General features: G+C 47.0%; 1 protein-coding gene across 5 annotated transcripts in view; it reads right to left on the bottom strand.

Annotated features, from left to right (window-relative positions):
- SH3KBP1 (SH3 domain containing kinase binding protein 1) overlaps nt 1–24,571 on the bottom strand; it is a 184,315-nt gene that overhangs the window by 143,467 nt on the left and 16,277 nt on the right. For 4 of the 5 annotated variants that reach the window (XM_029079759.2, XM_039914149.1, XM_039914150.1 and 1 more), the window contains exon 2: nt 10,497–10,654. In XM_029079759.2, the coding sequence (XP_028935592.1) occupies nt 10,497–10,654 (158 nt within the window). Of the gene's footprint in view, nt 1–10,496; nt 10,655–24,571 lie in introns of those variants that run through there. The other variant, XM_007670349.3, reaches the window with a different exon arrangement.

Genomic DNA, 24,571 nt, shown 5'->3' with positions numbered 1-24,571 from the left:
CCTTCTCTCCGACCTCCCTTCCTCCTCTCTCGCCCCGCTCCGGTCTATTCTTCACTCCGCTGCCCGGCTCATCTTCCTGCAGAAACGATCTGGGCGTGTCACTTCCCTTCTTAAACAACTCCAGTGGTTGCCTATCGACCTCCGCTCCAAACAAAAACTCCTCACTCTAGGCTTCGAGGCTCTCCATCACCTTGCCCCTTCCTACCTCTCCTCCCTTCTCTCTTTCTACCGCCCACCCCGCACGCTCCGCTCCTCTGCCGCCCACCTCCTCGCCGTCCCTCGGTCTCGCCTATCCCGCCGTCGACCCCTGGGTCACGTCCTCCCGCGGTCCCGGAACGCCCTCCCTCCTCACCTCCGCCAAACTGATTCTCTTTCCCTCTTCAAAACCTTACTTAAAAATCACCTCCTCCAAGAGGCGTTCCCAGACTGAGCTCCTCTTCCCCCTCTACTCCCTCTGCCATTCCCCCTTTACCTCTCCACAGCTAAAGCCTCATTTTCCCCTTTTCCCTCTGCTCCTCCACCTCTCCCTTCCCATCCCCACAGCACTGTACTCGTCCGCTCAACTGTATATATTTTCGTTACCCTATTTATTTTGTTAATGAATTGTACATCGCCTCGATTCTATTTAGTTGCCATCGGTTTTTACGAGACGTTCTTCCCCTTGACGCTGTTTAGTGCCATTGTTCTTGTCTGTCCGTCTCCCCCGATTAGACTGTAAACCCGTCAAACGGCAGGGAATGTCTCTATCTGTTGCTGACTTGTTCATCCCAAGCGCTTAGTACAGTGCTCTGCACATAGTAAGCGCTCAATAAATACTATTGAATGAATGAATGAATGAATGAATGAACACTCCAATCAAAGGTATTTATTGAGTGCTTATGGCATGTAGAGAAATTCATTCATTCATTCACACGGATATATTGAGTGCTTACTGTGTGCAGAGCACTCCACTAAGTGCTTGGGAGAGTACACTCTTATGACAGACAGACACACTCCCTCACCAAACGAGCTCTAAGTTCTGTTCTAAGTGCTTGGGAGAGTGCGAAATAACAGTCTGTAGACGTGTTCCCTGCCCACAACAAGTTTAGAGGCTAGAAGGGGAAGATGGCGATTAATATAAATTAGAGATACAGGTGCTGTGGGGCTGTGGCGGGCGGGGGGGGGGGGGGCGGGGCGGTATGATGAATAAAGGCAGCAAGTCAGGGAGACGCAGTAGGGAGTGGGAGAAAAGAAAAAGAGGGCTTAGTCAGGGAAAGCCTCTTGGAGGAGATGGACCTCAAATAAGGCTTTGAAGGCGGGGATATGAGGAGGAAAGTCGTTCTAGGCCAGAGGCAGCCGCCCTCCATATGTGCATATGTAGATGGTCTGTCATTAAGCAGCTGAATTTTTTTAAGACCCCTTTCTTCACCAAGGTTAGGCTTTCGAGATCTATGCTTCCTGCCCAAGCAACTCAAGAAGTCATCGGGAGCCGGAATGGAAATGGCCTGTCGAGTCGCGAAAATATTTCCGGTAAATACTTAGTAAGGCATCGTATATTCTGCAACACGGAAGATTTCCCTCCCACCCCTGCCCCAGATTGCTTCCAAGGTAGCAAACGGGGATTTCTAAGCCAAAGACAGAATAAGTAGTTAGAAAATAGCAGCAGGGGCACACGCAGAACCTGCTACCACCTTCTCTCCCACCAAAGCACTCAGTAAATGACTCACAAAATTTTTTGACTCTGAGGGGGGAAGAATTCTTGAGGAGACCCAAAAGTTAGCACACTACTCTGAGCAGGGAAGAGAGGGGGGTGGAAGGAGATGCTTTTTGGCAGTAAAGTGTCACTTTCACTCATTCTATCAATCAATTGACAGTATTTATTGAGCACTTATTGGGTGCAGACCACTGTATTAAGCGCTTGGGAGAGCTTTTCGAGAATCATGTGGAAGGCAGGAAGTTTTTATTTGGAGAGGGGGGAAAGGATGATTAAATGTATTTTGTGGCTTGCTGAGAATTTTAACCAAAGCTGTCCTGGCAAAGTGTGGAGAGTCCAGGTCAAACACACACACAGCTGAAAGAGCAAGGGGTTGGGAGTCAGAGGGAGCTGGGTTCTAATTCCAGCTCTGCCACTCATATTCTGTGTGACTTTGAGCAAATCACTTCACTTCTCTATGCCTCAGTTCCCTCATCTGTAAAATGGGGATTAAGACTGAGAGCTCCACGTGGGACAACCTGATCTTGCATCTCCCCAGAGCTTAGAACAGTACTTGGCACCAAGTAAACATTTAATAAATACCATCATTATTATTATTACTATTATTAGCTTGCATCTACCCCAGGACTTATAGTGCCTGACACAATAAGCACTTAACATACGCTGTTTAAAAATGAAAACACACAGAAGACAGCCTTGGGATCTGAATAGTTCTGAGAAGAAGGGGGCTCCACCATCACAAATGGGGTCAGCTCAGCTGCGGAAGCCTACTGGGCACCTGTGGGAGCATGGTCCCTCTTTGCTTTCGGACTTCTGGCTGCCCCTTCTCCTGCCTAGCACCCCAAGATGCCTTCGGCCAGGCCTGATCAACAGCACTGACCAAGCGCCTGCTTGCCCAGAGGCGGCCGAGAGTTGGCTGCATTTTCACAAAACTGACAAATACGATAAGATAATAATACTACTACTAATACTTGCTAAGCACTCACTATGTGCCAAGCACTGTTCTAAGCACTGGAGTAGATACCAGTTAATCAGGTTGGACACAGTCCCTGTCCCACATGGGGCTCACACTCGGGAACTCACTTCCAACTCTCCCAGGTGCTTAGAACAGTGTTCTGCACCCATTAACTGCTCAATAAATACCACTGGACAGGCACTGCGTCCAACCAGATTAGCCTCTATCTACCCCAGCGCTTAGAACAGTCCTTGACACAAAGTAAGTGCTTAATCAACACCATCATTATTATTACGGTGATGATGATAACCTAAGTAACTTCACGATGATGTCCATCACCAACTGCTTCTACTGAATGCCAATGGCTCCAAGAACTGGGGGAAGTGGATGCTAGAAGTAAGATGGGTCTTCCCGGCCCTTGAGAAGCTTACAATCTAATGAAGGAGTCTTGGCTTAGTAGAGTACGTGGCACAAAGTAAGCACTGAACAATATCATGATTATTATTATTATTATTGTTACTAAGTGGAATCAGACTGTCCAATAAATAATGGATAAAGGAGAAGGGGGAATAGACCCACGTGATAAACACCCCAAGAAAGCACTTCAATAAATCAACGAACAGGTGCTAGAGCAGTTGACGGAGAGAACTTTAGCTTGAGAGGAACACAGTGCGCGAGCTGGGTTGGAGTGGGAGAGAAGCACAGTTACGTAGGAGGGGAAGAACTGCTTGAGGCCACTAAAGCCGACGCTGAGGAGTTTCTGGTTGAAGCAAAGAGGGACAGGTGAGCGGAGGGGGTTTTTGAGGACCGGGGAGACGTATGCAGAAGGCTGGCTTTAACCTGCTGTTGAGATTTAAACTTTGCTCTACTCAAAATGGAGCCCCAACCACATTCCACCTGAATGAGCTGGGTTCCCACACTCTCTTCTGCAAGAGGCTCTGACTGCACCGCAACGTGAGGGGGAGAAAGCCCACACACATATACATCCTGCAGGTGTACAGCGAAATCAAGTGCGAGTTAGTCGTTGGCAAATAAAAATATTCCCCAAGCCCAGGGTGTCAGTGTTGAGTGAGTTTGCGTGAAAGAGCCCTGTACCTGCCCAATCATTGAAAATGGTACAGGCTGCCAACGTTACTTTATCTTTTAGGAATACAGAAATGGAAAGGAATGAGCAGTGATATCACATTCTACCCTGACGACTGCCTCTTCGGTCTCTGACAGTCTGTAGCTGTCTTTCACGGGACGGATGCTGAGGTGATTTCCTATTCGCTGACGTGAACTGCAGCTCCATCTCAAAACGAAAATCCGGCCAGCCCCTCCTCACTTTGAAAATTGTGTTCACCATCAATCCAGGAAGGTTAGATATTAGCTCTGACCACACGCGCTGACACATAAGGCAGTATCTGATTCACACGTGTGACCCTGACTTCAGGAAAACTCGGCTATTATTATTATTATTGTTGTTGTGGTACTTGCTAAGCGTTAACTCTGTGGCAAGCACTGCTTTAAGCGGTGGGGTAGATACAAGTTAATCAGGTTGGACACAGTCCCTGTCCCACATGGGGTTCAGGGTCTAAGTAGCCAGAAACTTCACATTTTGAGCTCCAGTAGAGAGAGCACTACTTTGGGAATCAAGCCATCAACCAATTCATGGTATTTATTAAACGTTTACCATGTGCAGAGCACTGCACTAAGTGACTGGGAGGGTACATATGGCAGAGATGGTAAAAGTGCTGCCTCTGATCACAACGAGCTGATAGCCTAGAGGGGAAGCAGATATTAAAATTAATCAGGGCTTTGGGGCTCGGGGTGGGGTGAATAGCGAGTGCGTCATGAGTACAGACCCTAGATCATGAGTGAAGCAGAAGGGAGAGGGAGATCAGCCAGTCACCTGATCAGTCGTATTTACTGAGTGCTTAGTGTGTGCATAGCCCTTTACCAAGCACTTGGGCGAGTGCAATATAACTAGGAGAAAGGACGGCTTAGTGGGGGAAGGCCTCTTGGAAGAGATGTGATTTTAGAGAAGTAGCGTGGCTTAATGGATAAAGCCCAGGCCTGGGAGTCAGAAGGAATTGGGTTCTAATTCAGAGAAGATCCACTGATTGAGTGCTTTAAAGCTAATGCTAAGGAGTTTGTTTGATAAAGAGGTTGAGAGACAACCACCAGAGCTTCTTGAGGGGTGTAGACACATGAAGTGAAAATTTTTTGAAGAAAAACCAGCTGGGCAACCAAGTTAAATAAGATGGGGAAAGGATTGTCTCTATTTGTTGCCTAATTGTACTTTCCACGTGCTTAGAACAGTGCTCTGCATACAGTAAGCGCTCAGCAAATACAAGTGAATGAATGACTGAAAGCCTTATATCACAGCACGTGACAGTAGCAAAACAGACCAGGGCTCTGGCCACTGCTAATTAAAATTCAGCCTCCCCGCATAATCCAAGATCCTCTGGTTTCTCAGTCAGTCAGTCAATGGTATTTACTGAGCAATTACTGCATGCAGAGCACTGTAATAAGCACTTGGGAGGGTACAAGCCAACAGTAAACAGACAGCTTCCTTGCCCACGATGAGCTTCCTGTGAATGACGGGGATGGTGTCGGTGGAGCTGAAGCAATCAGACTCCTTCTTCTTCCCCGCTGGACTGAAGTAATTGATCAATTAATGGTTATTTATTGAGTGCTTACTCTGCAGAGCACCGAACTAAGTGCTTGGGACAGTTGAGAGCCACGATCCCTGTCCCGAAAGAGTTTACAGTCTAGACACAAGTGCTGTGTGGTCAGTCCGTGCTTCAGCTCACTACACTGGAGGTCATTCGGTCAGTCAAGCGTATTTACTGAGCACCATCTGTAGAGCACCGCATTAAGCCTTCGGGAGAGTCCAACATGACAATAAGCAAACATCCCCTGCCCACAATGAGTTTACGGCCTAGACACTTATGTACATACTTGTACTTTATATTAATGTTTGCCTCCCCCTCTAGACTGTAAACTCTTTTGTGGCCAAGGAATGTGTCTGTCGATTGCTCTATTGAACTCTCTCAAGTGCTTAGTACAGTGCTCTGGACACAGTCAGCCCTCGATAAATACGACTGAATATATATCGTATAGAAAGGTGCAACGGACAGTGGGGGAGCAGGAGTCCCAACGACTTGCTGATCGCCTTGCGGCTCGACAGGTGGTGAGCCTCAAAATCTTTGACTCGGTCAGTGGACAACTGTCACATTCTGAAACTGGCCTCTGGTGGCTCATATGTACTAGGCAACTTGCACTCAAAGACATGATTTGGATGCTCTCTCTGATCTTCTGATCCTCTAGCTGTGGCCGGGGAACGAGTTGCACTACACTCTCTCAAGAGCTTAGACTAGTGAGTTGCACATGGTAATCGCTCAAATACCATGACTGATTGATCTGATGTGACTGGTGTCCACCCCAATACTGGGCACGGTGTTTGGCATCTCATAACTCCTTAATAAATGCTGAAATCACGATTGTTATTTTGTCTCACTTGGAGGAGGCTGACTTATCACTATCAACTAACCGTAACAGGGAAGTAGTGTGGCCTAGTTGATAGATCATGGGCCTGGGAGTCAGGAGGACTTGGGTTCTAATATCCCGGCTTCGTCACTTGTCTGCTGTGATACCTTGGGCAAGTCACTTCACTTCTCCGGGCCTCGGTGACCTCATCTGCAACATGGAGATTAAGACTGTGGGACAGGGCAAGTGCCCAACCTGATGAGCCTGTAATCCATCCCAGAGCTTAGTACAGTGCCTGGCACATAGTACGTGCGTAAAACCAGAAAAAAAAATTCTAATTCTACAGCACCATGCCCTTGGCAAAAGGTGTCCATGGAGACACCCCAATTTCATCCTCCAACATGCACAGGTCCATGTAGCTATACCACAACCAAATGGATAGCCAGGTCCCACCCTGGACTCTAATAAGCCGTCTCTCCTCCGCACTGCAAAGTACTGCATTCTAACGGTCTGCTTTCGACGATCTTGCCCAAGTGCTCATTTGGAGATAACTCTGCCAAGGTCACTGAGTTACACACCATCCTTCCTCGCTTCCTCAAACCGGGCAGCATCTTGACTCAATCCGTCAGTCACTTGTACTTATCGAGTGCTTACTGAGTGCAGAACTCTGACTTAAGCGCCTGGAGTGTACAATATAACAACAGAATAACCATTTCCCCCACCAGAGCATTTATGTACATGTCTGTAATGTTTTATTCATACTTCTGTATTTTAATGTCTGTCTCCCTCTCTAATAATAATAATAATAATAATAATAATGTTGGTATTTGTTAAGCGCTTACTATGTGCCGAGCACTGTTCTAAGCGCTGGGGTAGACACAGGGGAATCAGGATGTCCCACGTGGGGCTCACAGTCTTAATCCCCATTTTACAGATGAGGTAACTGAGGCACAGAGAAGTTAAGCGACTTGCCCACAGTCAGCTGACAAGTGGTAGAGCTGGGATTCGAACTCATGACCTCTGACTCCAAAGCCCGTGCTCTTTCCACTGAGCCACGCTGCTTCTCCTGACTGTAAGCCCTTCAATGGCAGGGAAATTGTTTACTGTTGTAATGTACTCTCCCAAGCGCTTAGGCCAGCACTTTGCGCACAGTAAGTGCTCAATAAATACGGCTGAATGAACAGACACATTCCCTGCCCACAACAACTTACAAGTACAGTACAGTTATTGGAGCCCATTTTAATTTTATGTGGACAGAGCTCAAAGATTCCCTCTACCCTGAAGGCTCCTTGAGAGCAGGGATTGTCTACAGCTACCCTTTGGTAATGTGCTCTCCCAAATACTTAGCATAGTGCTCTGCACACAGTAAGAACTGAATAAATACCATTAGTTGATAAGGGTGGACAGCTCTCCCAAGAACAACACCTGGCTTTTTTTTTTTTTAAATGGTTCTCTTGGTTTGTCAGATTTTGTAATTGACTGTGTTTTGGTTTACACTGTTCCTGTGCTATGCTCTGTATTTGTCCCATTCAGATTATGAGCACTTTATATTATTTCCTATGGAAAACTATACTTTGCATAAGCTCTATTTTCATGATACCAATGAAGAGGAGCATAAGACACAGAGAATAAATTGAAAATGCCTAAGAGACTCTGCTCTTAGCAGATTTAAAAATGCCTAAGGAAATACACGTCCCTGAATGCGGGAGAGAATTAGTTCCATCAAAAAGATCAAAAGGCACCCTGAAATTCAAATCTCCTCAGGATAAATCTGTAACCAAAAAAAAATTCACTAGCGGGTAGAAGCGAAGGACGCCTTCTGTCAGGGTTTAGAGGAGGAACCGAACACGTTTCAATTAGCTTTTGTGACTCAACTCAGGAGTTCAACTTGAAATTTAAGAATCTACCTCTAATCCCCTAAAGTTACTTGTGGGTCACAGGGAGGCGGGATAGAGTTTGCAGTTCTCTGAACCTTTTGGCAGCAAAACAGGTGCACTCAACACATCCCTATCCTCCAATCTGGCCACGCTTGGACCAGAGTTAGCAAAAATAAGAGTAGAGAGAATCACCACGCCTACACCAACCAGGCCTGCAAATCAGCTGGCATAACAAAACGAGGCAACTCTGTAGGCAAGCTGGAAGCTGGTACAAACCGCCGAATGCATCCAGGTTGGCTAGAACAGAGACCGTGCCACGTAAAATGTATTTATATCTTTCTATCTGCATCGACGAGCAGATTGACAGAGGTCTCTCCATCACATGCTCAGTCAGCTCTGTAAATTCAAAAGCAGCAGCCTGCAAGGTCTTTTTTTTTCCCCCCCACCACAGCTTCCTGCTTTCTACAGCTCTGTTTGCTATCTGCAAAATCTGAAGGTCTGAGTTTCTGTTGCATTTTAAGTATAGTTTCAAAGCCTCGTTTTGGTTCTGCGACATTTCCTTACCAAAAAAAGGTGCAAGTACTGTAGCTTATCTTTCAATGCATCCTCCTCCTATATACTTATTGCTTTAAGTGGACCCAACGATGTGCCTGTCAGGTTGTAAGGGTGGGGAGGTTAATTGGGAGTTACCTCATCTGTAAAATGGGGATTAAGACTCTGAGCCCTATGTGCATCAGAGACTGGCTCCAACCTGATTATCTTGTCTGTCTACCTCAGCATTTAGTACAGTGCCTGCCACACACTGGCTTTACAGCAGTTCATCATCTTGCCTCCTCCTACCTCACCTCGTTTCTCTCCTTCTACAACTCAACCCACACACTCCGCTCCTCTGTTGCCGCTAACCTTCTCACTGGGCCTCATTCTCGCCTGTCTAGCCGCCAACCCCTGGTCCATGTCCTACCTGTGGCCCGGAAATCCCTTCTCAAATCTACCAGACAATGACTACCCCACTCAAAGCCTTACTGAAGGCCCATCTCCTCCAAGAGGTCTACCCAGACTAAGCCCCACTTTTTCTCATCTCCCACTCCCTTTTGCATCGCCCTGACTCGCTCCCTTTGCTCTTAACCCCTCTCCCCGCCCCACAGCATTTAGGTATATATCTGTCATTTTATTTATTTATATAGATGTCTGTTTATTTGTATTGAAGTCTGTCTCCCCTCTAGACTGTGAGCTCACCGTGGGCAGGGCCTGTCCCTTTATTGCTGTATTGTACTTTCCCAAGCGCTTAGTGCAGTGCTCTGCACACAGTAATACCTTTAAATTACCCTGAGGATCCAAATAGCTTCTAAGAAAGGACCCATAGAGCCCCTGAGCCCATCTTCCATTTCCTGCTCTCTCTCTTCAACTCATGATGTCAACATCCCAGCTTTTTCCCCTTACAATGTGAACTCCAATCAGGACAGGAATTGAGTCTGGCCTGATTATACTCAATCGACCCTAGTGCTTGGCACAGACTGCAATTATTATTACGCATCATGTTTAACACACAGTATATGCCCATGTCACAGTTATCCTTCTTCAAAGCCCGATTAAGGTCCCATTACCTCCAAAATGTCTTCCCCGATTAAGCCCTCTATTCCCAGGCTTGCTCTCCCTTCTGCATCGTGTATGAACTTGGATCTGTTTTTGTACTGTGTATGGATTTGCCTGTCTTACTTGTTCTTATGCATATATGTATATTTAATTCTATTGATTTATATTGATGCCATTTATGCCTGTTTCCTTGTTTTGATGTCTGTCTCCCCTATTCTGGACTGTGAACCCACTGTGGGCAGGGATGGTCTTTGTTGTAGAATTGTACTTTCCAAGCTCTTAGTACAGTGCTCTGCACACGGTAAGCCCTCAATAAATACGACTGAATGAATGATTCTGTGACCTCTGGACATCTGATTTTCACTCTGACTCCAACCTGCAGTACTTATGGATGTATCTTTAAATTATAGATTATAAATTCCTTGCTGATTCATATTAACATCTGTCCCTCTAGACTTGTAAGCTCATTAGGGGCAGGGGATGTAATAGAGAAGCAGTGTGGTTTAGCGGATAGAGCACGGGCCTGGGAGTTAGGAGGTCCTGAGTTCAACTTCCGGCTTCGCCCTTGTCTGTGTGACCTAGCACGAGTCACTAAATTCTCTGGACCTCAGTTATCCTATCTCTTAAATGGGCAGACCTGATGAACTTGTGTGACACGTAGTAAGTGCTTAACAAGTACCATGATTATTATTATCTGCTAACTCTGTTGTAGCGTCCGCTTCCGAGTGCTTAGTATAATGCTCTGTCCAATGGATACCACCGATGGATTGATTATTTTTTCCATCCATCACTTCAGCACAGTCCACAGGACCTGTCCGCCACACAACCCCCCAAACCACGCCCCCCTCAAGCCACCTCCCGCGAATCGAACGCCCAAGACACGAGATCGGTTTCACTTTGTACTCACTCTTACAAAGTTGTCAGGGAACAAACCTCTTCTGCCTTTGACCTGTCCTTCCCACCAGCCTCCATCCTCCTTCCTGATGTTGGTGATGATATCACCCACGCTGATTGTCAGCTCATCCTCGTGTTGAGCCTTATAGTCAAACTCCACTATCGCCTCCACTGCAATGGAAACGGAGAGCAGCGACGGTTAGGTTCATTCATTCATCCTATCGTACTTATTGAGCACTTACTGTGTGCCAAGCGCTGTACTAAGCGCTTGGGTGAGTACAATATAACAACAGATGCACTCCTGCCCACAACAAGCTAATAGCCTAGAGTGTTCCAGATGAGGATGATTAAGTGCAACCTCCCACCCCGGCCCCCGGAACCCCAAACCTCCCCTGCGAATCACGGAAATGAACACACCGATACAAAACTACTAGATTTTGGTTAACCCAAAAGATTCTCTCAAATAACCACAGAAAAACATATTGCGGTCGGGTAGGCCCGGAGAGAACTTTTAAAGCTGGGTCAGACAATGACCATGGGGGAGGTTGAAGGGCAGAGAGGACCGAAGGAACAAAGAAGCGGTGTGACCTAGTGGAAAGAGCACGGGCCTGGGAGGCAGAGGACCTGGTTCTATTCTCAGCACCGCCCCTTGGCTGCTGAGTGATCTCGGGCAAGTTGCTTCACTTCTCTAGAACTCAGTTATTTCATCTGTAAACTGGGGATTACAACTGTGAGCCCCATGTTGGAGAGGGACTGTGTCTTCCCGGATTAGCTTGTATCTACCGCAGCCTCAGTACAGTGCTTGGCACATACTGGGTGCTTAACAAATGTTTTTTTTTTTTTTAAAAAAAGACTTAGAATCTTCCATAATGCTAACTAGATTCTGTTTGCTACGATGAAACGTCACCATGAAAGAGAGCCACATAGTCACTCTTTGGCTGACCACAGAGCTCAGGGGTCTTTTGCCTGACATTAGTGCATCCGTTCTCCATGTCACCTTGTGATGCCTGCCTCTGTGCACCGGGGGACTGGGTGAGAGACTGCAGATATCTCAGTGTAAACCTTCCCCGCTACCACAAAGCACTCTCCCATGGACGTTATGAGTCGGTCAAGCAGCCAACTGTATTTATGGAGTCCCTGTGCAAGCCACTGTACCAAGCACTCTGCAGAGTAGGATATGAAAATAAACAGACACATTCCCTGCCCACAGTGAGCTTAGAGTCCAAAGGTGGAGACAGACATGAATAGACATAAATCAATTACAGACATGTACATAAGTGCTGTGGGGCTGGGAGGGGGGATGAAAAAATGGAGTTAGGGCGATGTAGAAGGGAATGGGGGAAGAAGAAAGGGGGGCTTAGTCAGGAAAGGCGAACTTTGTTTTTTTAACCACTGGTGTCCGAAAAAGGCTCATCCTGAATGTCAAGAGGCTGGAGAAGGTACCTGACTTCTCATGGATATACGGTGAAAATGCGGTAGGGATTCCCCATATGACCCATCCATGGATTCATCACTGCTGAAAACAGCACCAACTTCGAACCAAAGAACAGTTGATAATAATAATAACAATAATTAGTAATAATGATTGTGGTATTTAAGTGCTTACGATGTGCCTGGCACCGAACTAAGCTCACAGATACAAGCAAATTGGGTTCGACACGGTCCCTGTCCCACATGGGGCTCACAGTTTTAATCCCCATTTTACAGATGAGGTAACTGAGGTCCAGAGATGTGAAGTGATTGGACCAAAGTCACCCAGCAGTCAAGTGGCGGAGTTGGAATAGAATCCAAGATCTTCTGACTCCCAGGCCCGTGCTCTCCTAGTGCTCTACTGTCCACTAGGCCACTCTGCTTCTCCACAGTTTCACTGTGACAGCCACAGAGCTGGGCGGGGTTCCCTGATGCCACGGGGTGGCACGGGGTGGCACGGGAAATTAGAATGAAAGAGAAAAGTGCAATGGAGAGGGACAAGAGGAAGGAAGAGTAGGGAGAGAGGATGGACAAGCAAGGAGAAAGATGTGAGGGAGAGGTCACTATGGATCTTGTGAAAAAGACCCAAAGTTGTCTTCTTTGGCCTGTGGCAATGAGGTGTGTTACTCTGGAAGTTCATTATGGGCAGGGAACGTGCCTGCTCATTCCAGTGGTTTGTACTCACCGGAGCACTTCAGACCATGCGCTCTGCATGCAGCAAGTGCTCAGTAAATACCATTGACTGAAGGGTTTTAAAAGAGAAGTTACATTTTAGGAAGCAAGCAAAACCACCGGCCTGACCACTGGGGTCATGCTGCTTCCACGAATTTTTAGACAATGTGTCTATTTAATAAGGATACTAATAATGACGGTATTTGTTAAGCGCTTACTATGTGCCAAGCACTGTTATAAGCACTGGGGTAGGTACAAGGTAATCAAGGTGTCCCACGTGGGGCTCTCAGTCTCAATTGCCATTTTCCAGATGAGGTAACTGAGTCCCAGAGAAGTGAAGTGACTCGCCCAAGGTCACACAGCAGACAGGTGGCAGAGCTGGGATTAGAACCCGTGACCTTCTGACTCCCAGGCCCGTGCTCTAACCACTAGGCCAAGCTGCTTCCCGTAACTGAAATTAGCACCGTGTACGATCACCAAGTGGCTGATTGGGATGTTTCGGGAGAGACATTCGTGGGTTAATCACATTTGTTTATTACATTTTATAAATCCAACCTCATTAGATTTCATAGATAGAGAAGAAGATGGAGAAGGGAGTCCCCGATTAGACTGTAAGCCCCCCGATTAGACTGTAAGCCCATCAAAGGGCAGGGACTGTCTCTATCTGTTACCGATTTGTACATTCCAAGCGCTTAGTACAGTGCTCTGCACATAGTAAGCGCTCAATAAATATTATTGAATGAATGAATGAAAAGAATTCACGCTTAACCTCGCCATCGATGCGAATGAAGGGCGACAATCCTCCACTCCTCAGAAGCTGCTCAGCTAGTGGATTTTTTGGCTCCCTTGCTTCTCCTCAAACCCTTCTGAGGCCTAAAGAAGATGGTGTACAGGCCGTGAAACTCACACCTGCTAGACTGTGAGCTCCTTGTGGGCAGAGAATGTCTGTTATACTGTATTCTTCCAAGCGCTTAGTACAGTACCTTGCACACAGTAAACACTCAATCAATACGTCTGGCTGGTAGCACTGCATAAATGATGAGGGAGGGAATGGAAACAAATCCATCCGCTCCCCACAAAAGGAAAGACGACCCAAAAACTGCCTGAGAAAAGAACGCTTTTCCAAAATGTTTTCCAAAATTAACCCAGGCACAGCATTCCCTCCCAGCTTTGAATATTTGAACCTCATAGATGCCCTGTCAATCACACAATCAGATAAACCTCTGAACTTACTTCTAAATCTACAGCGGGACACGCTGGAGAAGCAGCGTGGCTCAGTGGAAAGAGCACGGGCTTTGGAGTCAGGGCTCATGAGTTCGAATCCCAGCTCTGCCACTTGTCAGCTGTGTGACTGTGGGCAAGTCACTTAACTTCTCTGTGCCTCAGTTACCTCATCTGTAAAATGGGGATTAAGACTGTGAGCCCCACGTGGGACAACCTGATTCCCCTATGTCTACCCCAGCGCTTAGAACAGTGCTCGGCACATAGTAAGCGCTTAACAAATACCAACATTTAATGATGTGTGAAATGAAATTCTTAACGAGATCAACTCCTAGACTAGAGCTGGCCCATCTACAATACTTACATTGTGTCCACTGGGTAGAAAGACTCTTATTAGATGCCTCATAGATGCATAGGAGTTGTGGGAAATTGAAAAATGGGAACAACGAATGATAATGATAATAATCGTGGCATTTGTTAAGCATTCTGTGCCAGGCACTATACTATGCGCTGGGGAGGATACAAGCAAATCAGGTTAGACACAGTCCTTGTCCCACATGGCACTCATAGTCTCAACCCCCATTTTACAGATGAGGTCACTGAGGCCCAGAAAAGTGAAGTGACTTGCCCAAAGTCACAACACAAACAGGTGGTGGAACCCAGATTAGAAGTCATGACCTTCTCCCAGGCCCGTGCTCTATCCAGTAGGCCATGCTGCTTCTCAGCCACCTTACCTCACCCCCAACCCCTCACCCACATCCTGCCTCTGACCTGGAACATCCTCCTTCTTCATATCCGACAGACCACCCCTCTGCCTCACTTCAAATCCTTATTAAAAAATCACGCATTCTCCAAGTGGCCTTACCTTACTAAGCCCCTCTTTTCCTTTTCTCTCACTCCCTTCTGTGTCACCCTTGCTCTTGGATTTACACCCTTTATTCACCCCCCCCTCAGCCCCACAACACTTATGCATCTATCTGTAATGTATTTTTATCTGTTAATGTCCATCTCCCCCTAGACTGTAAAGCTCACTGTGGGAAGGGAATGTATCTCCCAACCCTGTAATGCTGAACTCTCCCAAATGCTCGGTACAATACTCTGCACACAAGAAGTGTTCAATAAACTGATTGACTGATGGATTGGAAGAGTTTCCTGGAATGACTGAAGCCAGATTCATCTGTAAAAGGGGGATGAAGACTCTGAGTCCTACAAGAGACAACCTGATAACCTTCTATCTACCAACGCTTAGAACAGTGCTTGGCACATAGTAAGCACTTAACAAATAACATTATTATTATGGGGCTGCCCTGAGAAGCTTTTGTGGAAGAAATAAGTCTGAAGAGGAGAGACAGAAAAATGGTTTGTGGCAAAAGACACCAGTAGCTGTTGCAGCAGTCAGTCAGCCAGTCACTGAGCTCTTACTGCATGCACAGCACTGTACTAAGTGCTTGGGAGAGTATAATATAGCAATATAACATATACATTCCCTACCTACAACAACCTGACAGTCTAGAGGGGTAGGTTCTGAGCAGTAATAATTACTAAGCACTCACCTGGAGTAGGGTACTATACCCGACTGGCTTGTATCCAGCCCAGTGCTTAGTACAGTGCCTGGCATATAGTAAATGCTCAACAAATGCCACACTTATTATTATTACTGGAGGCTTGGAAAGTACAGAAAAAAGGAGTGATACTTTCCCTAACAGGGAGACAAACATAAAAGTATTTGTCACTAGAGTGGTCTAAATAAATGCCTACACTTAAGAGCTGAGGATGGCGGTAAGAAAGTTCTTACCGAGCCAGTCTGGGCAGTTGGGGGGAGTCACATCTCTATGAACACCCACTGTGTTGGAGAGGCGGATTCTTGGGATCTGAGAGGATCAGAAGCCCGATTAAACATCCATCAAGCTCAACCCTCCACGTTTTGGCCTGTTAGAAGTCTACGTATCAGGCAAAAAAGCCATATGTCACAGCTTCAATGGTGGAGAGAGAAAGTCCCATGTGAGAGACAGCGAAACAACACGGTGTAGTGGATAGAGCACGGGCCTACGAGTCAGAGGTCTTGAATTCTAATGCTGACCACGGTCTGCAGTGTGACCTCGGACAAGTCACTTCACCTCTCAGGGTGTCAGCTACCTCATCTGCCTATTTGTACATTCCAAGTGCTTGGTACAGTGCTCTGCACATAGTAAGCACTCAATAAATACTATTGAATGAATAAATGAATATAAAACAGGGATTGAGACTGTGAGCCCCACGTGGGACAAAGACTGTGTCCCATCTGATTTCCTTGTGTCCACCCCACCACTTAGTACAGTGCCTGGCACATAGTAAGCACTTAACAAATACCACAATTATTATTAATATAGCAGCAAGGCCTTCTGATCAATCAGCTGTCGGTTAATTCAACATAGCACTTCCTGCCCTAGTTCCTTCTCCACGGTCAGTTCCAAGCTCCTTGTGGTATTATATTCTCCCAACCGTTAAGCACAGTGCTCGTATCAGTAAGCGCTCGCTGATTTACAATGTCTGTCTCGTCCTCTAGTCTGTAAACTCGTTTTGTGGATTGGGTATGTGTCTGCCTACTGTTGTGTTGTACTCTCCCAAATGCTTAGTACAGTGTTCTGCACATAGTAATCGCTCAATAAACACTATTGAATGAATGAATTATAAACTAAGGATTGGAAACTTCATCTAAGTTTTTTTTAAAAAAAGCCTTGAAAAATATTAAATTCACTTCAAATGAGATGCCTGTTCACTTGTTTTAATATATGTCTCTCCCCGCCCTACCTTGCCCAAGACTGTAAGCCCATTGTGGGCAAAGACCATCTCTCTTCATTGCTGTATTGTACTTTCCAAGTGCCTAGGACAGTGTTCTGCACACAGCATGCGCTCAATTAATACGAATGAATGAATGATTTAAATCGGATCGTTGATCACTGCTTAAACTCAAAAATCGATTTTCCTCAGACCCCAAATTGTGAAATGGATGAGAGTTCTACTCAACAGACCAGACTTCTTTGAATTCGAACAACTAGGAATGAAAATCTTCACACAAACTTCCTTCTCCTTTCCTGAGTAGTGTTTTCTCCTCTCCTTGCCACATGTGTGGTTTAACCAGAGAAAACCCCAGAGAGGAAAGACCAAGTGGAAAAAAAAAAATTACAGAAAAGAGAAGTGGCTCAAAGTCAGGAAGCGCTTCACAACTGTCTCCTTTTATCACCAACTGGACACCTGCAGTTTTCTTCCTTGGTTCTTTCTCTTTAAAAGAATCTCAATTTGAAGAAGGTTAAATTTGTTCCCTGATTATTTCTCTTTGCCCACTGCCTTCTCTAGGAGGACTTACACTTGTTTGTGAGTCCCCCCCTCACCTAAGAAACCTGATAAAAATGCCTAAGGCTCCGGAGGTCTGTGTGCTTGTCAGTAATCAAGGCTCTTCTGAAACACACTGCCCCTTTCCCCATTTTTTTTTATGTCATCTGTCAGCACTTACTATGTGATTAACTGTTCTAAGCGCCGGGGTAGGTACAAGTTAATTAGGTCGGACACAGTCCCTCTCCCGCATGGGGTTCACATTCTAAGTAAGAGGGGGAACAGGTGGTGAATCCCCATTTTAGAGTTGAGGAAACTGAGGCCCAGAGAAGCCAAATGCCTTACCTAAGGTCACCCAGCAAGCCACAGGCAACGCCGGGAGAAGACCCCAGGTACTCCGACTCCAAGGCCCGGGCTCTTTCCGCTAGGCCGCACGGCTCCTCGGGCTACGCTGCTGCTGGGGCAGGAGCACGGATGAGGGTTTACTCACTTGGGTGTGTTAAAATGGCAGTGGGACTGTCTTGGTCCGGAAGGCCAAAATTAAAACATTAAACTTAGCAAAAGCCAAACAGATCTCTGCTGCACGGGTGGCTGCTACTAAAATGCCACCGTGGAGCTGCCCGTCGCATGCGTGGCTGCTGCCAAAGCTACTGCGATGACAGAGCTGATCGCTGTTCCAGGAGCTGAAGCGGATATCTCTTTTTTGTTCTTAAGAGGGTGAAACACTGTGCTTCACCCTCAAAATCAAGGAGAAAACAGCATCATGAACCAGATGGGTATTGATAATTATGGTACTTATTAAGTGCTCACTATGTACCGAAAACTGTTCTAAGCGTTGAGTTGGACACAAGTTAATCAGGTTGGACGCAGTCCCTGTTCCAAGTGGGATTCACAGTCTTAATCCCCATTTTACAGATGCGGTAACTGAGGTGCAGAGAAGTGACTTGCCCAAGGTCATACAACAGACAAGTGGTGGAGTTGGGATTAGAACCAAGCTTCTTCAGACTCCCAGGCCCTTGCTCTATCCACTAGGCCACACATATCACATAAGCCCTTCTCCCCAAACTGGAGTCACACGAACAGTGGTCATGGACCAAACCCTCTGCGGTAGCTTCTCAAGTAGCCCTGCTAATCAAGGGGAGTTGAGGCAGCATGGCCTAGCAGAAGAAGCCCGGGGCTGGAAGTCAGGACACCTGGGTGCTGAGTCCGGTTCCGCCTCTTATTTGCAGATATTTCACTTCTCTGTGCCTCGTTGTCCTCACCCATACGATGGAGATGATGGCATTTGTGAAGCGCTTACTATGTGCAAAGCACTGGGGAGGATACAAGCACTATGTCCCACGTGGGCCTCACAGTCTTAATCCCCATTTCACAATTGAGGGAACTGAGCCACAGAGAAATGAAGTGACTTGCCCAAAGTCACACAGCTGACAAACAGCAGAGGCAGGATTAGAACTCATGACCCCTGAGTCCCCAGCCTGTGCTCTTTCCACTGAGCCACGCTGCTTTCTCAATAAGCTAGGTCGTCATCCCCATGTGGGACACGGAACTGAATCTTCCCCAAGTAGTACCTTTGGGGTTTAATAATTAAAACCATAATAATAATTGTGGTATTCATTAAGAGCTCACTGTGTGCCGGGATAGATGAGTGTGTACTAAGTACCGGGAGAGATGCGAGCAAATCAGGTTGGACACAAGTCCCTGTCCCACACAGGGCTCACAGTCTTAATCCCCATTTTACAGATGAGGGAACCGAGGCAGAGAAAAGTATAGTGACTTGCCCGAGGCCCCACGGCATATGAGTGGCCAAGCCAGAATTAGAACCCAGGTCCTTCGGACGCCCAGGCCCGGGCTCTCTCCACTAGGCCACGCAGGCAATTTGCAGTCCACAGTAATTAACTGGGTAACTTCTGACGGCCCAGGAGTTTGATATAGTCACAAATCGGTTCAGCAATGGCATTTGAGAGCGCGCTCGCTCTGTGCTCATCACTGTGCTAAGCTCTTGAGAGAGGGCAAGACAGTAATAGATAAGATCCTTGCCCACAAGAAGCTTGCAGCCCCCTCCCCACGCAGCCTAAAGCGGCCACTTCCACTGCATCCCCTTGGAATGAAATTTCTCCACAGTGATTTAAATGGATAATCCTAAGAGACTGTAGCCTAGCCCGACGCACTGCAGAGCAGATGAAACAAACTGGAGGAGAGTAAAAAGACGACAGGGAGAAGGGACCCAAAAAATCATGACAAACAAGAAAACGCGGCAGTTTTGGTGTGTTATTTTTAAACGGCCCAAGTCCCTGCTGTGACGGCGGTGCTCGGCTTCCCGGGGCACAAAGGCCCCGATGTGAAGTGCTGCCACTTAAAGTAATAACTTAAGGGATTGGAGACGTGACCTTGTTACATCCGACTCAATTCTCCAAGCCCAAAATCTCTCTCTTGTTACATGCGGTCGCACAACACTTCCGAGTAGTCGTGGCCACCCGACGCCCCGGCTGCTGGTGACGGGCTAAATTCCAGGCACTCGTCGGCATCCGGCAATGCCCAGCTCCGCAACACTGACCTAGCGCTCATTTTTCTGATCCAAAACACACACACACACACACACAAAAACTCCTTCCCCTCACCCACCCTGAAGCAGGTGGATGTACTCACCAGGAAAATCAATCATTGGAGTATATCAGTGATATTGATTGCGGGCAGGGAACATTGCTGGACTTTCCCAAGCACTTAGTAGAGTGCTCTGCACACGGTAATTGCTCAGTAAATACCACTGATCCATCGACTGAGCGCAGAGCACTGTACCAAGAGCTTGGGAGGATTCAAAAATAACAGAGCTGATAGGCACGTTCCCCGCCCACAGGGAGCCTTCAGTCTAGAGAGGGAGACAGACATTAAAATTAATTACATGTCCATAAGTGATGTGGGGCTGAAGGAGGAGTGAATAAAGGATGCAAATCCAAGTGCAAGGGCGAGGCAGAAGGGAGAGGAAGTAGGGGATATGAGGGCGTAGCCGGGACACTCTGGACTGCAAGTTTACTGAGGGCAGGGAATGTGTCTGCCAACTCTGTTACATTAAGTCCCACTCTGTTACATTGAGCCTTAAGTACACAGGACGCGCTCAACAAATAGGACTGACAGACTGACTGAAGGCCTCTTGGAGGAGATGTGCAAATAAGACCGTGCACTGGGAGGTCTAAGCTTCACCAAGGGTCAAGCCTGGAAAACTTAGCCACCATTCTGGAAAACCACACATCTCCCGGCTGAATCCTGCCGCACCAATACGTCACTGGACGACCCCCTCGGGAGCTCAATCAATTTTATTTATTTGCTATTTGTTTTCTGTGGCATTTCTTGAGTGCCTAATTTGTGTGGGGCACTGTACTTGGGAGGGCACAATATAGTCAGAAGCAATCGGGGCTCCCTCCTCTAGACCACAGTGCTCCTTTGATCAGAGCACTCAGGCTGACCTTGCACAGCACTCTCGTGTCAGACATGTCCTGAAGATTTACAGTCTCCCACTCTGTACTGTTTGCGTACAGAGACCAGGGGACGTGTCAGTTATCTTGTTGCACTGTACCCTCCCAAGCGCTCAGTACAGTGCTCTGAACGCAGGAAGCGCTTAATACCTACCACTGATAGACCGACTGGCCACAACGGTGAGGATCCCGCTGCTGAGTGTCTGTGAAAGCAGCAAGGATCCCTGTCGGTCAGTTGCATTCATTGAGCGTTTACTGTGTGCAGTGCTCTGTACTAAGCACTTGGGAGAGTACAACATGACAATAACAACAGACACATTCCCTGACCGCAACCAGCTCACAGTCTAGTGGGGGAGATGGGCATTAATAGAAATAAATAAAAATAATAATGGGCTGCGGGGGGAATGAATAAAGGAAGCAAGTCAGGGAAGGCTTCTTGGAGGAAATGGGTCTTCAGTCAAGCTTTGATGGGGGAGTGGGGAAGGATTCCAACCGCCATTACCCCCTCTCATGCAGAACCAGAGGCTGAACCAATGCTATCCTCGAGACCGACCTGGGACTAAACCCAAAGCTAGCTCGATTTAAACCTCAACTCTGAGCCCCAGGCAGGGCAGGGACCCTAGCCAGTTGGCTTATCTCCTATCTACCCTGGTCTGCATACAGTGCTTGGCATAAAGTACGGCGCTTAACAGATACCGAAGTTATTATCACGAATGTTACACATTGCCCAAAGGATGTTCATTTTTTTCAAACAGTGCACATCTGGACGGATACCCTGAATGAGACGGTTCCTGCCTGCTTTAAGGAAGGTTTCCTCCCTCCCAGCCCCACATCCCTTTGTATTTATCTGTAATTTATTTATGTACATATATTAATGTCTGTCTCCGCCTCTAGACCATCAGCTCACTGTGGACAGGAGAGCCGTCTGCTGTTGTACTGTACTGTATTGTTATGCACACAGTACATGCTCAATAAATACGACTGAATTAAACTGAATTAAATTGAAAATGCCAATTCCAAAGAGAGAGGGCCCCCCGGGAGTTTGAAGTGAGATTTTCGAGTGAGGACTCAATGCAGACCCGGATGTTAAAAGCCCTGCTTTGTGACCTTGGGCAAGTCACTTCATTTTGCTGGGCTTCAGTACCTTCATTTGCAAAATGCAATACTTATTCTCTCTTCTACTTAACCAGTGTGAGGCCCATGAGGGACCTGACAGTAATGTCTCTACTAACTCTGTGGTAAGCTTGTTGGGCGCCAGGAATGAGGCAACTGAAGCCCAGAGAAGTGAAGTGACTAGCCCAAGGTCACCCAGCAGTCAAATGGCAGCGTCAGGAATAGAACCAGGTCCTTCTGACTCCTAAGCCCATGTCTATCCATTACACCACACTGCTTCTCTCAGCATGAATGACTGAATGAATAATGCCCATGAATGACAGGGACAACCAGTCAACTTCAGAGAAGCAGGGCCCCCGTGAGTTGGAGATGTAACTACTGAGTAAATGCTCAATAAATACCACTGATGGATGATTGACAGATGGGGCCAAAGCCCCTCACCGGTCTGGGAGACGAGCCGACGGCAGGGTTTGGGAAAGGACGGGGGCGAGACGTGAGTTCGGAGGCCAGAATTGGGCAAGAGGCGAGAGGGGCCTGTCACGGGCGGACCCCGATGAAGATTTCGGCAAAGCGGCTGATGCAGGGGTGCCAGGGTAGGCAAGGCAGCAAAGGCAGGAAGGGAGAAACCGCTTAACCCAGCTCGGGGCAGGGTGGGGGGGGCAGTGAGGGGGCTGCGGGTGAGTGTGTGTGTCAGCGTGGGAGTGTATGTGTGATCGCGTGCATCCGTGCGTGGTACAGGTTGAGCTACGTTGGCTGGGAATTCCCCTCGGGATAAGTGATGGATTTTTTCTTTCCTTCATGGTATCTGTTAAGCGGTTACTACAAGCCAGGCACTATACTAATCACTGACGTAGGTAGAAGCAGATCACGTTGGACACAGCCGCTGTCCCCATTTTACAAATGAGGTAACTGAGGCATAGAAGTGAAGCGACTTGCCCAAGGTTACTCAGCAGACAAGCCAAGGAGCCGGGATTAGAACCCAGGTCCTTCTGACTCCCATACCCGGGCTCCATCCACTAAGCCACATGGCTTGTCTTGAGCTTTGAGAGACTGGGCAGGGACTGGAAAACTGAAACTGTACGTGAGGCTTGGTGTGAGCATGTCCATCAGGGGAACGATGGAGAAAGCACCAAAGAAACCCAGCTCCAGCCGAACCCCCTCAGCCCGAGGGCGGGAAATGGGAAGAGGAGATGAAGAATAGACTAGAAATCGAGAGATATGTACCAAGGGAGGTACCCACTCAGAGGAGAAACCTGGCCAATTTGACCAGTAAAAGCATACGACTTTTGGAAAGAGAAATGTGGGACCAAGACAAAAAACAAAAAGAAACTCAGAGACACGCTTGCAAAGAGAGACTGGAAGTTCAAACAACCCTGTAGGAGTTTGTAATCATATTTCCCTGTCCTCCCTCTTTCAGTGAAGATAAACATGACCTCTGACTCAAAGCATTTAAAACCAAGCCCAGAACATGTAGTTAGCACAAGAGATACTTTAGGTGTGTCTACTCTACGTGTAATCTGTGTGTCTCTGAATATTTTCCCTTTAAATGAGGTTTACAAGGGGTTCAATTACAACCTAGTTTGTTAGGCTATCATTCAGTCACCTAAAAAATGTGCAAAAATCAAGGAAACGTTATTAAACAACCACCACTAAACGCACGTGAAAATATGACCTCTGTACCCACCTTTATACTCTGAAACTGGTGAGCAGAAGTGAGACGAATGAACAACGGGATGTAGTTTCAAAATGATTTCCATTCTAAAGCTGGAAACTCTCAATGCAGATTTATCACCAACGAGCAGGTAGCACGGATGAATAGCAAGTTTAATCCTGAAGTGTAATTTAGGCTCTTTTTACTGTCCCACCCTCCATGATAATAATAATAATAATGACGGTATTTGTTAAGCGCTTACTATATGCCACAAACCGTAGTAAGTACCGGGCTCCATGGAACTCTGGGCTACGAAAAATACAGGGTGAATCATTTTAATGCTAAATGAAAGGGTCCCCTCCTTCCTCACCCCACATGACCCCCCACAAACACGATCGATAATCCAGAGCGACGCAACTAAAATCGTGGTTAAGCGGAAATGGTAGGACTGCCTTGGGGAGAAGAAGAATTCACGCTGACAACTTCCCCAGCGGGAGGAGTGAACGTCAAACCCATCTGAAGGCTTGCAGCTGAGATCACTTGATAGGCCACCTTGAGAAGATGTAAAATCCAAATTCCCAATGGGTGGGATCTCAATTCTGTCCTTCTCTTCCACAACCTCTCTGGGAATCTGTCGGTTGCTAAAAAGAAGCAGCGTGGTCTAGTGGATAGAGCAAGGGCCCAGGAGTCAGAAGGACCTGGGTTCTGACCCTGGATCCACCACCTGTCTGCCGTGTGACCCTGGGCAACCCAATTCACTTCTCTGGGACTCAGTTATCTCATCTGTAAAATGGGGATTAAGAGTCTGGGCCCCAGTGTGGGACAGGGACTGTGTCCAACCTGATTAGCATGTATCCACCCTAAGATTTAGTAAAATGCCTGGCAGAGAGTAAGCACTTAACCAATACCATAAAAATAAAAAAAATTAAAAATTAAAAATCACTTCATTTGTGGGAGACTGTCATTATCATCCTCATCAGTAATGAGCACCTAGTGTGAGCACCGACCCACTAAGAGTTTACAATCTCTTACATGGATTTCCGATCTGAAAATACTTCAGGGAAAAGGGCCCTTACACAAGCAGCTGACGGAATGTGCTAATTCATCTGAGGGGAAAAAAAAACCATTTCCAAACAGCCATACAGCAATTCCACCTGCATCCAATGGGAAAGGGTG

Source organism: Ornithorhynchus anatinus, chromosome 15, assembly GCF_004115215.2.
Source record: "Ornithorhynchus anatinus isolate Pmale09 chromosome 15, mOrnAna1.pri.v4, whole genome shotgun sequence".
Lineage (NCBI taxonomy): Eukaryota > Metazoa > Chordata > Mammalia > Monotremata > Ornithorhynchidae > Ornithorhynchus > Ornithorhynchus anatinus.
The sequence above is the reverse complement of the archived record's forward strand: the minus strand, read 5'-3'. Positions and strand labels throughout refer to the sequence as shown.